This window comes from Pseudochaenichthys georgianus, chromosome 18 (genome assembly GCF_902827115.2).
Source record: "Pseudochaenichthys georgianus chromosome 18, fPseGeo1.2, whole genome shotgun sequence".
NCBI classification, from domain to species: domain Eukaryota; kingdom Metazoa; phylum Chordata; class Actinopteri; order Perciformes; family Channichthyidae; genus Pseudochaenichthys; species Pseudochaenichthys georgianus.
Genome location: NC_047520.1, coordinates 15,507,079 through 15,522,044, shown reverse-complemented (window position 1 = coordinate 15,522,044; position 14,966 = coordinate 15,507,079). Strand labels below are relative to the sequence as shown.

The 14,966-nt window shown below is 39.0% G+C and overlaps 1 protein-coding gene and 1 non-coding gene across 2 annotated transcripts; one reads left to right on the top strand and one right to left on the bottom strand.

Annotated features, from left to right (window-relative positions):
* Nucleotides 1–3,230: 3,230 nt before the first annotated feature.
* On the bottom strand, nucleotides 3,231–9,445 carry slc3a2a (solute carrier family 3 member 2a). Its single transcript, XM_034106135.2, has 11 exons — nucleotides 9,335–9,445; nucleotides 8,041–8,252; nucleotides 7,762–7,946; nucleotides 6,734–6,907; nucleotides 6,516–6,610; nucleotides 6,272–6,408; nucleotides 5,705–5,814; nucleotides 4,541–4,740; nucleotides 4,360–4,437; nucleotides 4,021–4,240; nucleotides 3,231–3,932 (listed from the first exon to the last, which is right to left on the bottom strand). The coding sequence occupies exons 2-11, from the start codon at nucleotides 8,235–8,237 to the stop codon at nucleotides 3,802–3,804; spliced, it is 1,527 nt and encodes a 508-aa protein (XP_033962026.1). The 5' UTR covers nucleotides 8,238–8,252; nucleotides 9,335–9,445; the 3' UTR covers nucleotides 3,231–3,801.
* Nucleotides 9,446–14,516: 5,071 nt separating this feature from the next.
* trnam-cau (transfer RNA methionine (anticodon CAU)) lies at nucleotides 14,517–14,588 on the top strand. The gene has a single exon. It is a non-coding gene; the product is annotated as a tRNA-Met (tRNA).
* Nucleotides 14,589–14,966: the final 378 nt, after the last annotated feature.

Genomic DNA, 14,966 nt, shown 5'->3' with positions numbered 1-14,966 from the left:
TTAAAACTGTGGGTTTTCTCCGGAAGTTTTTCCTTGTACGATGTGAGGGTCTAAGGACAGAGGGTGTCGTATTGTCATACTGATATTTTGTACAAACTGTGAAGTCCACTGAGACAAATGTAACATTTGTGATATTGGGCTATATAAATAAACATTGATTGACACACACCTGTTTATAGTTTTGGAAATACAAAAATAAAATGTCACATTTATAAGATTCCTTGCTTGGAGTTCGAGGAAAAAATAAATACAACTTTCATTTTAATAATAGCAATGTAGCTATGTAGCTATGTAGCAATGTAGCTAACTGGCAGGCAACCAGTTAGCGTAGTTTAGCATTTTAAGCTAACGTACCTTGGATCGAGAGGCAGGCTAACGGAGTAGTTAGCATGGAACAGGTGGATGTTTGGATAAGGGAAGAAGGAAAAGAGAAATAAAAAAGAGGATTCAGTGAGCTGTACAGACAGGCAGTTAACTTAGACGTCTGAGCACACTAGCTACTTACCTCTGTTCCCGGTCTTTATGCCAAGTTTAGCTGTTCACACAGAGGCTATAACTTTGAGCTGAGATTTCAGTTCTCATCTAACTCTTTGCAAAAAAGTGAACACAAATTCTGTACCACAAAAATGTAAAACGATTTATTTGAGGAGAGGGGTTTTCTTTCTCTGTCAAATGTAGAGGCAATTAGGTATTTTTTTCAGTGTTGTGCTTATATTCTGAATGGTCATGATTAATCTATTTAAGTTCAATACAATTCACACAGAGGCCAGTAAGAAAGCAAGTATTGTTAAACTGCAATGAACTCACTGAGTGGGTACCAATATCAAATTCACTAGGCCTTAATAAAATTAAACAAGTTGAGCCCACAAAGGCCAATAAGTTCTAGCTGACAAAACAAACAAATGTGTACAGTAGATGATTCAGGAGAAGAAAAAGCACTTGATGTGTCTTGTGGAAATGAGAATTATCACTGAAATCTTCAGAACTTACCTGATTATTTAAGGTGGAAGAAACAAGACAAGTTTGGTGTTCCAGTGTTGTATTGTGTTTTTCTTTTGCTGTTGCCATAAGAAGAACGCCCAGCAGCTCATTCTTGCACCAAGACCCGTGAAATAATTAATCCAGCCCTGTTTAACACAACACAGAAGTGACGCTTATGACAATAATCATTCATTCATCATCCAAAAGAGTAGGCTATATATTTCAAGATGTGACATTTCTTTGAAAAATTCCCAAAACCTCAATATGAAGCTCACTAAAATAATCTTTGGAAACAAGCATGTTCTAAATACTTACAATAAAAATCGATACAAAACAAGTGTTGAGTAGAGGGACTGGCTTTATGATTGCTTTTTAAATATATGGAATATGTCGTTTTCAATCACATGGATGGATATCTAATGTATAGTAACATGTAAGAGTGGATTATTTCAGTGTAAAAAAATCATTTATGAATCTGCAGTGAAAGCTGATGAAAGGTCATGTATCTTCATGTCACTGTGATGTAAAAGGAGTGTGTCAGACTCAGACTGAGAGTCAGTCATGAGTGTGTACAGCGGTGGGTGAGGCGGTGGTTGGGTTTCAGAGCGGCGTGGGGTGATGTGCTTAGACGGGCTCTGATTCCCGGTATCATCAACTTCAAACCTCCCCTGCGATACCACAGCGGCCCTGTATTATACCAAGACCCTGAAACTCTGAGAATTAACCTGAGTTTCAACTGTTAAAGGGACTGTTTGACATTTTTATCAAAAGGATGATTTTAAATTGAAGTACTTAAATGAGAAATTGCCAGGTCGTTGGAGATCACATATGCATAAGAGCAAATGAAACTGGTCAGAAATTCATTTTTTTTACAGAAAAAATAAAGCACACATTGTCAGAATTTCATTAAATACAATTTTAAGTTGCATTTTCTGGTTTTTAGAGTTGATTGACATATGTGTGGTTTCAAACATTTGGCTGAATCAAAGAGGAAAGTAGGCCTACTTATGCAGAAAACTCCCTTTCAGAGTTGTAATAATAAATATGTATAATAACAAATATTTTATTAATGATGCCTTAATGTCTGAGCAACATTTTATTGCTATATAGTAGTTGGTTGAGATGTAGCCAACCTTAACTACTTCATAAACTCTTCTGTTGCTAAATCTAACATTTGTAAAATATTATTTCAAAATGTGATTTATTTTTAAAAATGAGAACTTCAAATTAACTAGTACTACAGCTGCCAGATAAAGTTAATTTGTATAGTTCTGTCTGATGTGCAGCAGAGTACTTTAAACCTGTTCTTAGATACATGTACTTAGTTGCTTTTCATGTTTAATAAAAGTATAATTACGTACTAATATCAAGTCGTTTAGGAACATCATGCCAGACATCAGGCTGGACTCCAGTTCATAGGAGTAAAATAAGTAGTTATATCATAATCCTGTGTTTTTAACAGCTTGTTGATAAAGCAGTTGTTTTTTTTGCTCTACTTCTGGCTCAACAATAAAACACTTACGAAAATCCACTTAAAAAACAGACAGTTTTAAGATTATGTAGACTGTAAAGCACTCCTTTAGGCAACGTTTCATTCAAGCAGGGGCACTGCATATTAACTAAAAAGAGCAATAATTTAAGCACTAATGTTAGGAAAGGAACAGCAGGTTTCAATCACACAGGCAATTTATCTCAAAAGGTTTTAACAATTGAAAAGTCCTATTATTCCCATCTATAATAATTCATTTATAAAAAACATCTGCGGAAAAAGTTTGCACAGAGAGGATGTTTTAATATAGACAAAATTGCTCACTCATCCACGTGTTGATGTCAATGCCTATTTATCTTACAGAAAGTTTGTTTATAAATCACTTTAACAATCACTCAATATTCTCAGAGATGGGTATATTGAAAGTTATCTAAAAGAAAATGCACATAGCTTCATATACATTTGACATTAAAGTCAAGGTTTATGACAGTATTACTTTAAGACAGTCATGTATGACCCATTTAGTGAAACTCGTAGCACAGCGTACATTTCAGTAAAGTACAACAAGCCGATGAAACCCATCCAAGATGCTGATCAAATATAGACGTGCTTCCTCCGCTAACATCTGTGACACACTTACACACCTGTACGTACCGAAAATAGTGAACGTCTCATCTGATATGATCTTAAGCACAAAGAACTCAATCTTATAAGAATGTAGTCGGATATAAAAATAAACATGAGGCATACGCAGAGTAGGTACAGTTTAGTTTTCTGTTTATTTTCAATTCAGTTCACTTGTCAGAATTGTTGCCAATCACAAAATGTTGTTTACTAGCACTTTAAAAAGACTTCAGAGTCACCCTTGATGTTAAAGACAGTAAAACTGTCACTAAAAAAAAAACGGAATTACTTAAAATGTAAAAGAAAAGAAAAACACAACAAAAGAACTGCCAAAGAAATGCCCAAAGAACAAACAATGGAATGTCTTCACATATTTGGACAATGTTGTCACAAAAGAATAAAATGCTCAGTGCATATCTTAAGTGGTTGCATTTTCCCAACAAAACAAGATTAAAACTAAAATGTGTGATAAAAACCAGAAACATTCACCTGGGTTTATACTGGCCAACAAGTTGGATGGCAGACTTTCTTTGACCCTATTCACTTAAGTTCTGACTAAAGAATCTTGTCTATTTAAAAAAAGTAAAAAGAAATTCTTAATCTTTTGACTATCCAATCTTATTTTTAAGGATAAGGGCTGACTTCAGTTTGTCTTTAAAAGTGATGTGTGTGTAGCTTTCTATAGTTTGGCTCCATCTTTAGCCCGTCTAGGGGAACTGCAGCAGGACAGCTTGTCCGGGTGCGAGGACAAATTTGTCCAAGGTGACGGTGGAGTCTACCACCAGAGCTTCATCCGTCGCCAGCGTCACCGTGGCCGTTTCTGGCAACTCTAATCCCTCTGCAGGAAGAAAGATCATGTTGTTAAATAATGAACAATGTGGGGATGGATACATAACATCTAAAATAAATATTTCTGCTGAACTTGCCTGTATCTTCCAGTTTGAATGCGAGCGTCTCAGGCGCTGCTCCCCAGTTGACCGCCGTTATGTACCTCTCGCTCTGGTCCCAAATGCGGAGGAAAGAGAGGGAGGAGGCGGAGGAGGAGAGAGGGTAGTAGTCACCGTGGAGGAGGGAGCGCTCTTTGACTCGCAGTTCGCTGAGGGATCTAAACCACTTCCTCACAGCAACGTATTCTTTTCGCTGAACCTGTAAATGTGAGAATTGGGGAAATGTTGAACTAGAGCTCAACCTGTAAACAAGCCAAAATAAAATAAGGCTAAACTCAAATTAACTAATTTAAAATGTAGACTCTGTAACTCTCTTACCTCAGCAGTGTCATTAACAGCAGCTCCTTCAACAGGTTCGGTCTCTATGTCCCAAACCATCTTTGGTGATTCTGATCCCTGATAAGGAAATGCAAAAGGAAGACATTACACTCTGTAACAGCTGAGGTAATAAAACACATTTTTTTTAAAACTTGAATTTCTTCTCCGTTTTGTAGCTTACAATTGCCTGAAGGCCAATCTCGTCTCCGTAGGTGAACACGGGGGTTCCAGGCATGGTGAACAGCAGCAGCTGGTAGAGTCGGATCAGGCCAGGAGTGGTGGCCCGTTTGGACAGCTGGTCCTCATGGGCGGCACCGAGACCCCAGGCCACACTCCTCTGCTGAGAGCTGAGGGTGTTCATGTCCATGATGCGCTGCACACCTGCACAAATTCAGATAAAATTATCTGTCTGGTTGTTTTCACACAAAAGCAGACATTTACACTGACAGAAATGCTATCCTTTCACACTCAATTCAGATCAATACTAAGCTAGGTATGATACTTTAAAAAGGTCCCATGTCATGCTTTTCCGGTTATTACCCGTCCCCTTGTGTGTTATGTAGCTTTTTCTGCATGTAAACGGTCTGCAGAGTCACAAACCCTCAAAGTGCACCCTGTAGCGAGTAAAACTCTAACACAGAAAAGACCCGTCTATGCTGCCCCAGTCAGAACGCCTCGTTGGAGATTTATCTTTTTTGCTAGTGGAGCCTCGCAGCGGCGATACTGTGGCGCACTTACACTGTAGGTGCGCCGCGTTTGGGGGTGCGGGTGCTAGTGGAGCCTCGCAGATGGGGGTGCTGCAGCCCCCTCAGCATCCCCCTTCCCGCGTCCATGGTGCTCAGGCTGAGTTTCGCGATGTCTCGCAGACCCCACGCAGCAGCCAGGAAACGACACCAGTAATAGAGCTCACACTGTCCCCTCCTCACAGCAGCGAGCCGTGCAACGTCCCGCCAACACGGCACCCAGACCCCAACCAGCATTCTCATCTGTTTGTCATTACTGGTGTCGTTTTCTGGTTGCTAACTAATACCATTGTAACACATAATAACTGATGTTCCGCTGTAACAAGCCGTTTAGGACAGAGAGTGAATACACACACTATACAGAGATACTGTATGAGAAACCAATGTGAGTTTGGAAAATCGCACAATATAAGTCTATTCTAGTAGACCTCAACAACGGAATTATGATCAGTAGAAATGGCCATGACATGGGACCTTTAAGTTTATAGAGCAAAGTGCATGAGGTCTTGACATTTTTCAAGTGTATGCTACTATGATATGATTGTTGTACAGCCTTTCTGCTTTGTTAAATACCGACAAACCAGTTTGAAACATGGGCGTACCTCCATTCCTGCGGCTGAGCAGGTCGGACAGGACCAGATCTACACTTGTTGTGTTAACAAGCTCAGACAACTCCACATCCGAAACATTTTTAACCACGCCCATCAGCAACCTTGAGAGAAAGACAATGTGGTGAGATTACACTGCTGACACTGGTTGTTAATAATAGAAAATGCTAAATTGTGGCATCATTTTTAGATATTGTATCAGCAAAAGACAAATCAGATATTTTAGAAGTAATTCCTTGAACCCTCCACAAGGTGTCGCTTCACCAGAGAGAGTAAAGCTCCACATCCTTTGTTGATCTAGCTCTCCCTTCCCCACCTACAGTCCCCTGTAGCACTGGAATGCTTTTAATCTCGACCCCAGGAAACATTGCCGTGGTTATACTGACATCTTACGACGCTTTGAAAATACTAGTTCTGTCCCAATTGAGATGAAATTAGTCTCCCAATGTAAACGAATGTTGCTATACTGCAGGCAGGAGCTACATTTATTAAATTAAACATTCATTGTTCCTGCAAAATATGTTTAATCATGCAGAACCAAAGTTAGTGAGCTGTAGTTACCTCTTCTTGGTTTCCTCAGTGAGGTTGCCCTTGACAGTAGGCTGGAACTTGGACCAATCTACGGAGTTGGTGGCCGAAGTGAAGTCAGATACCTTAATGCCATCAACTCCCAAACCCAGCCAGTACTCCGCTGCATCCTGGAAGACAACATGAACCCTTTAGCCACAGCAAGGAGGAACAGTTCCTCACATGAAGAACACTTAGTATCTCACTAAGATACTGAAAAAAGGATCATGGAACATACATTCACTTTCTCCATCACGTCATCGAGCTCACTAGGGCTGAACCAGGGAGCATTTCCCAGGTAGTTTGGGGTCAGGTCAAGCACCACAGAAATACCTGAGAGGAGAAGTAAAAACAATAATGAGATGCCATTCTTATTATCAATGAGAATGAGTCAGTGGTTCATACAAAATATGGTTTTACAGCCATTTATCAGATTACAGTCGTATGATGACCTACCCTTCTTGTGAGCCTTTTCCAGCACAGCGAGCAAGGCTGGCTCATTTCCCTTGGTGGGGTCGATCTCTTTAAGATTCAGGGTGGCTGGCATGTCGGGCTGGATGGTGTGAAGAGGGCCAAGAACCAGGCCTTTCACCTTCAGCTTGTTGATTTCGTCCAACCTTGCTTCGACGCCTAGAAACAGAGGGGCTTTGTCAGTGGGGTTTCACATTGGAAAAAGACAGGGAGTTGATTTGTAAAGGGTAGGAGGGACGTAGAAAGAGGCGACAAAAGGCTTGAGAGACATGTTGATGAGTTAGGAGACAGCTAAGTAAAAAAGAGCTATTATTTTAGCGAGTTATTGACTCAAGGCAGGAGCATGTGAATGGCTCCCCCCCAACACCCTCTGCTGGCCATGTGCAGTCGGAGCACAAAAGGGGCTTGTGTGTGAAAACACCAACAAGTCACGTGCGGTAGATGGAATTTAGCCCAAGGTCTGCTGGAAACCAGAGAGCTGCCCAGTAATTCACTTGAAGGAGAACAGTACAACCTGTTCTTCCTTCACCTTGAAGGAACATTTATAACAATTGGGAGAAATAAATCCAAATTGGAAATGTGTGGGTAATCATTTTCACTATCCTTGTTAAGTGTAATTTGAAGAAAGAAAATAAAAATAGGAGGAATAAAATCTAAAGAACTTCTATGGTAACACCAATAAAGAAGAAGTACTGGGTTGCCTTGACCTTAACAAGTGAGTAGGAGAAAAAGGAAAGACATGACTTGTAGGCATTTTATGTCCTTTAGACCTTGAGTCACTCTTTGTCAGCCTTGTCAGCAGTTTGGTATCAGGCTAGCTGAAACAGGCCACGCAGACCGAAGGAAACTCAAGACTGTCACAAGCCTTATCCTTTGTGAATTAGTGTGGGTTACAACATCAAGGCCAGTCCAAAGTCTAAAGATAAGTCTGACTAATGTGAATATCACAGCTGCAGGATATATTGTTTTTCTGCAAAATAACCGATGATTTCGATCAATAACAGGTACTCTACCTGCGAGTCCATCAGCGAAAGCTTCAGAGTCAGAGATCTGGTACAGGGGTCCTTCATTCCACCAGTTCATCTCGGGGATGGGTTTGCAGCGAGGGGCCTGGACAATGATCACTATGGCTCCAGCCAGCATGCCAACCCAGCCCAGCCAAAAGAGGATCAGAAGCGCCCAACGGGTTCTCACCCATCTATACATAATAATTAAGAGTGGGGTTAAACAAATATGACAGCAATAGAAGACCTGTATTTTTCTAATAAGGTGTTTGTTGAGTCTTATCTTACCCTGGAGTTCCAGCAACCTTCATCAGCTCCTCTTTGGACAGGCCAGTGAAGGTAACCTTATTGTCCGGGACCATCACTTTCACAGTGCCATTTTTCTCTCTATCTGCAGGCGGGTCATCACTAGTCATGGGCTGCTTCTCAGGGTCCATCTCCCGGAGCTCCACTTCCTTCATGTCTATCTCTGCGTCCTTAGTCATGGTTGAATCCGATTTCTTTAGAGATGGAGGTAGAGATAAAGAGAGGAACAGATTGTCAAGTTAATTAGTTATTTCTCCAGGGCAGCCTTAGTTTCTCTGGACAGTACTTTGGGATCAAAATTGAGAGAAAGAACAAGTTCCTCGATTTGTTAGTCTAACAACTGTTACGTGGAGAACTTTTCAGTTAGGATGTGAAACCAATGAAACACTTAAAAATGAACTAGCTAGTGTCATCATGATTCAGATAACAGTTTGTCTAATTTTCTATTAAAAACTCCTTTAAACTACTCATACAAAAACACGTGTTAACCCTAATGTATAACCTCTTAGCTTTTTAATTATATATAGTTTAATAATTAACTTTAGACTCTAGAGCAGATGCTAAACGGATTGTGGCCATTTACCCCAATTAAAAAATAATGTTAACCTGTTGAGCTAAAGCTAGCTCAGTTTTCGGAGCAAGTAAGTGAATAAAGGCTCAGAAAATTAACTTTAGCTATTTACACTACTCTTACACTGCTCTTTGTATTAATAGCTTGTATAGCTCTAACAAAGAGTGACATTTGGCAGACATCTCTTTAAAAAGGATGTGTTATAGTGAGTGTGTTCAACAGTTGAAACAGCTGCAGTTATGGACATGATGCCTTCATGTAACTCAAACAGCAGTATTAACGGAAATAAAAATAAGATTGACAATAAGAACTAAATTAGAGAAGTAACACTGTCTAAGTATTGCTTTTTTTGTTGCAATTTTGAAATGTAGATGTTTTATTCATTAAACCGCAAGTAAGCTGTTGTTTTAGTACGTTAACGTTCTGTAGTTTTACAAATCTTTAACTGAATCGTATGCTTAACTTGTTTATCATAGTGAAATCGATTACACATTTAACACAATGAATGAGCGACGAGACACCATTTTGTATTATGCCGTGTAATTTGTATTAATGATGAAATCGAACCCATCCTTACGTCATCTGCTGCCACACGATGCTACTTCCAGTGATTACTCTATTTCTAAAGCGTTTTCAAGTTTAAATTAAGTTAAGTGTTGAGCTTGTTCTGAGGCAACAAACTCCATAAAGTGGATTCTACCTTACCTGTAAAAAGCTTTAGACTCCGTGCTGTATTTTTTCTTTGTTTCTCAGTCGATAATCCTGTGTTGAGTACTAATCCTGTTTCAGATCCTCGCTCTGTATTTGTAGTTGCTCTGGTGTCTACGCCTACGGAGGGACTGCCCAATAATATCTCTCTGTTCCCACAAAACGCACGCGCACTACACACGCACGCACACACACACACACACACACACACACACACACACACACACACACACACACACACACACACACACACACACACACACACACACACACACACACACACACACACACACACACACACACACACAGAGAGAGACATTAGGCTTCACCCGTTCTACAGACCAACAATCATTTCAATATCAAAAGACCAGGTTTTATAAAATTATTCGACATCATTCTTTAAATTGTAATGTATAATGTCTATATCTTTTTGGATGTGTTGCATAAGGACAAAAGTATCCTTAAATGTGTACTGCTGTGTGTCTTTACACACGTTTAACCTTTGCCCTAGTTTAAACAAAAGTGGTAAACTACATAAAACGTACTTATTACTTATTCAATATATTTCAATTAGATATGAAATGTTTGCAACTTGGTTTTTGTATAGCCTAAATCAGGGGTGTCAAACTCAATTTCATGATGGGCCACATCAGCATTATGGTTGCACTCAAAGGGCCGATTGTAACTTTAAGACTATATACATATATAAGTATATAATAAATATAAAATAATGTATTATATTACATTATTGGCTCTGCATTGGATTATTATCAGTTCTGGTAATAACTCCATAAATAACTACGTCTGAAAGCAGAAGTCTAGGGCACATAATTGAAAGCAAATATTCAACAATTACGCCAATTGTAGTGTATATTATATTCTTTGCAAGCTCTTGCTGGCCACATAAAATGAGTTCAGTCAAGGCCTGCGGGCCAAATCCGGCCCGCAGGCCTTGAGTTTGACACCCCTGGCCTAAATCTAGCAGTGAGAGGTTGCCTAAATACAAATATGCTGTGTAAAAGGACTATAATAAGCTTAAGCGTTGGTTTATTCATATTTCTTTTTTTAAATGTAATTCCTGAGTGTTATTTACTGATTTGTATGTGCATTTCTTTTGGGAATAATAATTAAAACAATATTAAATGTACCCTGTAATACTTACAACAGATAAGAAATGCAATTTTAATAAGGAAATTCATGATGCTGCACATTTCTGGGTAGCCTGCACATTTTCAGTGGAAATGCATGGTAGTTTGGTTATGCAAACTTTTCCTGGAGATAATATAATCAATTAGCATGCCGCTGAGGAGCTGATAGAGGTATTGATTGGGTTACTGCAGGATAAGGGAGAGGCCTTTAATCTTTTGATTAGTGCAAGTAGTAGTTCTGTTCTTCACTGATATAATTTAACCTCCACTTCCCACCCATTCCCACCTTTGGTTTATCATGGAGACTTCATTTGCACAGTTATTCTCTTCAAATAAGAAGTGAAAAACACTCACTGAGTAATATCTTCAGCCTGATAGGATCCTGCTCTCGCTATCATCATCATCATCATCATCATCATCATCATCATCATCATCATCATCATCATCATCATCATCATCATCATCATCATCATCATCATCATCATCATCATCAATACAACAAAGACAAGTTTAAAAATGCGTTAAAATACATTAAAACATGTTACAAACCTTCCAATGTTCTCTGGTAGATAAGAAAACGTTACTCCTGTATTAAGCAGATCATTGAATAAATCAGTTTTAATCAGTCTTTAAAAGTAGTTGTTTACTTTGTCTTTGTTTCCATAATGTGCTTCTGCCCTGAAGCCTTCTCCAGCTGTTGTTTACCTTCATAGAGTTACAGCAGCCTCACACTTCTAGGAAAGGCATACACATAATCTCTATGACATAGTGTGGCATGTTTCAGGCTGTATTTGTGTACTTTAAAGTGTGTACTGGATTGATATGTATTGTAATTATTACAAAGAGGAGTGTGAAAATGTCTGCAAACAGAAAAGGACTGTGTGCAATCCATCTTTTGTCTTTTATTTTTGCAACTGTACAAAACTTTACTTGACCAATTTTGGAAACACTCTCCACTACTTTACTGCTGTAACCTTTGCATGTGTGTGTTTGTTTTGTGCTCCTGTATGCACTTTGTTTAGCCTGGGTTTGTCTCTGATCACAAAAACCTTAACACATCCAGCAAAAGCCCCATTTTAACTCTTATTCAAAGCAATTTATTGGGCCTTGGGACACGTGACGTCATGTAAGAGGGTCTCAAATCCTTGTCTAGAACAGTTGGTCCTGTAGAAAAAAATCCAAATGAGTGGGGGTGTATTGGGCTGCTGTGTGTTTATTTGTTGATCACTGACATCCTTTAACTTCGATTATTGAGAACAGTAAACTTCAATAACGTCAATGATGTCCTTTTAGATGTAGACAGGAACTAAATCCCACGTGTTTAGAAGCTATTTTTGCATTGTAGAGTAGGTACCATCGCTCTCCTCTAAACAAACTCAGACACACACCATCTGCTTCTGTTTTTAGCCCGGCCTGTAAAGCACACATGTGTTGAGACGAGTTGTAACAGAGCTGTTGACTGCTGGCTGATGAAAACACCCTGTGCTGTTGATCCAGAAAAGATCACGGAGAGACGGATAGTAAATGTCAATGGGACAGTCTTTATTATTTTTAGACTTTATCTTCTTAATCTCTTCTCCTCTTTTGACCAACTTTTCAGATTTTAAAGACAAATAATGGAACAATGTTTGGAAAGACATCTGTGTATGATAGTCGGAGATTTGAGGACAATAAACAAGAGGAATAGGCAGAAAACAAGATTAATTCTCCTAAATCGATTGTCATATTGTACCTTTGTGTATTTATTTCCTCATATTTTTCGCTTTTACAACTTAACTCTATTTACTGTTTTGATTTGTAATACAAGATACACCAAAGGAAATTCCTTGTATGTGTAAACCTACTTTCAAATAAACCTGATTCTGAGAGGAGGAGGAGCGAAAAGAAAGAGGAGAAAACTTAAAGAGGGGAGGGGGCAGTGATGTGAAAACATGTTTATGAGTTGAGGGGTGTAACTAAACTCGCTACAATATTTGGAATGGAACATGGTCACAAGTATTAAAGGAAACACAACACAGAGAAAGAGAAAATGTGTTGTCTGTTGAGTCTTCACAACCAAAACTATAGCAGGATAACAGACTCAAGCAGCATTTTAAACTCTAAGAGAGGGTACAACTTTGCCACAACAGTGGAGACAGGTTCATTGAGGACACAATCATTCACCCTGAGACTTGTTCTTTTGTAAAGAGTGGTTTTGGCAGAAAATGAGGGGACAGTACCGCCAAATCCATCAGCAAAAATGCACAAAAAAAGAGAGAAATGAAAGGAGGGCAAAGTTGATGCATATTTGTCAGCAGGGGGGAACAGGCAGGGATTACTGTGCATCACAAGCACTTTCAGAAAGACAGATCTGCTGACTGTGGAGTTAAAGCAAGACACTTCAGGCAAAACCTGTTTGGGCTGGTTTGCTTCAATAATTTTCAGACTAGTGGAAAGAAAACGTCCAAATTACACATCTTGTTTATTTATCTAATGTTGTCTATTTGCTTCTGTAGATTCCAGCGTTAGGTGATGCCTCATTCGCATAGGCTATTTAAACGTACAATTTAAAAAACCATGAACACAATATTGCCTTAAGATCCGTAATACCTTGAGAAGTTTGACTGATGTAACTTTGTTTCCCTAGTATGCAACTGTCTCCCTTTAAGTTGATTTGATGGCAAGGGTTATATAAATCAGGAAAAAAAGGGATTCATGGTTCATTCTGTCACTTGAATTTGGCCAAATTCTTAAAGCATATTCAAGGTTATTCCAGAGATCACACAACTTGCACAAAACATAGTCATAGACCACTATTTAAATGTAAATGCAGGTATAGGCATAAAGATCTAGTAACAAGACAAATATACATTTAGCATTGTTGTAAAGAATTATTATTAATAAACTTTTTGTTTTGTTCTAATGTTCCTAACAGTTGAACTTCCAGAGTTGCAGTTCCCTGCTTTGTTCTGTAACAAATCAGTCTGTAGGGCTGGAGGGACTCACACACACATGAATACACACAGGGCCTCAGTAAAGCCGTGTCTGATCCCTGAGAGGTTATTTTGCAAGACAGCGTGAGCTTGGGAAAAAAAAGAGCAGACCGAAGCCAGTTTAGACCAGTTTGGTTGAGGTCTTGTGCTTTCATGTCATTGTTTCAGCCTCACTGCAACGAGCACTCCTACAGTTGAGGGGAAATCTATAGACCACGACGCAGCACTGATATTAAGTGAATCATCTACAGAGGAAGTTGCAAAGGAAACGTCTTTATATTCAATCACATTGGGACTTTGTCATATTGTGTAATTGTATTGCTCCACTGATATGATTGTGGGTGTACATTCAACCACACACACCATGCCTTGGTTGTACATTTTAATAACTTTACTTCAGTCTCTCTCCCCTTCTGTTTGTCTTTCTGTCTGCAATAAATCACTCTGTTCTTTTGTGTTCCATATATGTGGCCTAGTTTCTCTCACAGACAAAGGGGGAGACTGTTTAATGTGGCTGTACCGGTGAGAATGGAGAGCTAGGACAGAGCAGACACACTCAGTTCATCACATTAGTATAATCACGACATGTATACATCAAGAATATATTGAAGATCAAATCACATTGTGTAGATTCTACATGTGTTGCACTATTAGCAACACATCCTGTTGACAAGACGTTAAATCTAAAAGATTACAAAAGAAAATGCTGTCCTACTGCAGGCAAAGCAAACCTTACACATAACATTGTTTCCAAGTTTCATGACATATTAAAGAATATTGGTGTATTTTACCCTATATATGTTTTAAATCAGCACATTATAATGATCTATTGCCCTAAATTCATCTTCTTTTCCTTCACACACTATTTCCTCTCTGTCCTTCATATAAAGCTGTCCTGGTCTACTGTTACAGCTTTCTCCCTCCTTTTCACTCGTGTTTCCCCCTCTCCCTCTCCAACAATGGTTGCATGTTACGTAAGAATGTGGCTCTCTGTGAGAAGAATGCTAAATGCTCCAATTCACACGGGTTAATCTCTCTCTCTCCCCATCCCCCATGTGAAGCAGAGTGGCGCAGCGGAAGCGTGCTGGGCCCATAACCCAGAGGTCGATGGATCGAAACCATCCTCTGCTATTTTGAACATGACATGTCAAAATATGAAACACTGAATACCGTATTATCACCAACATATGCACATAAGGCGTGTGGATTATGTGGAAGTATAGAAATAGGTCATCAGTAACGGTAGTGGAAGAAGTATACCAGAGCAAAACAGAATAGCATTAAGTGTATCATACATTTAGCAAAATAAGTACACTACATTTGTAAACTAAAATACAATAACTTGACATACGAGTAAAATCAAAGGTAAAATGTATAAGTATTAAAGTTAATAGAAACACAAGTACTTGGATTACCCTTAAATGTGAGATATATTAAGAAAAATAAGTAAACATCTGGGTAGCTTCTGGTTTTTGCCCACCAATCTATAAAGTCTATTATAATTGGTGG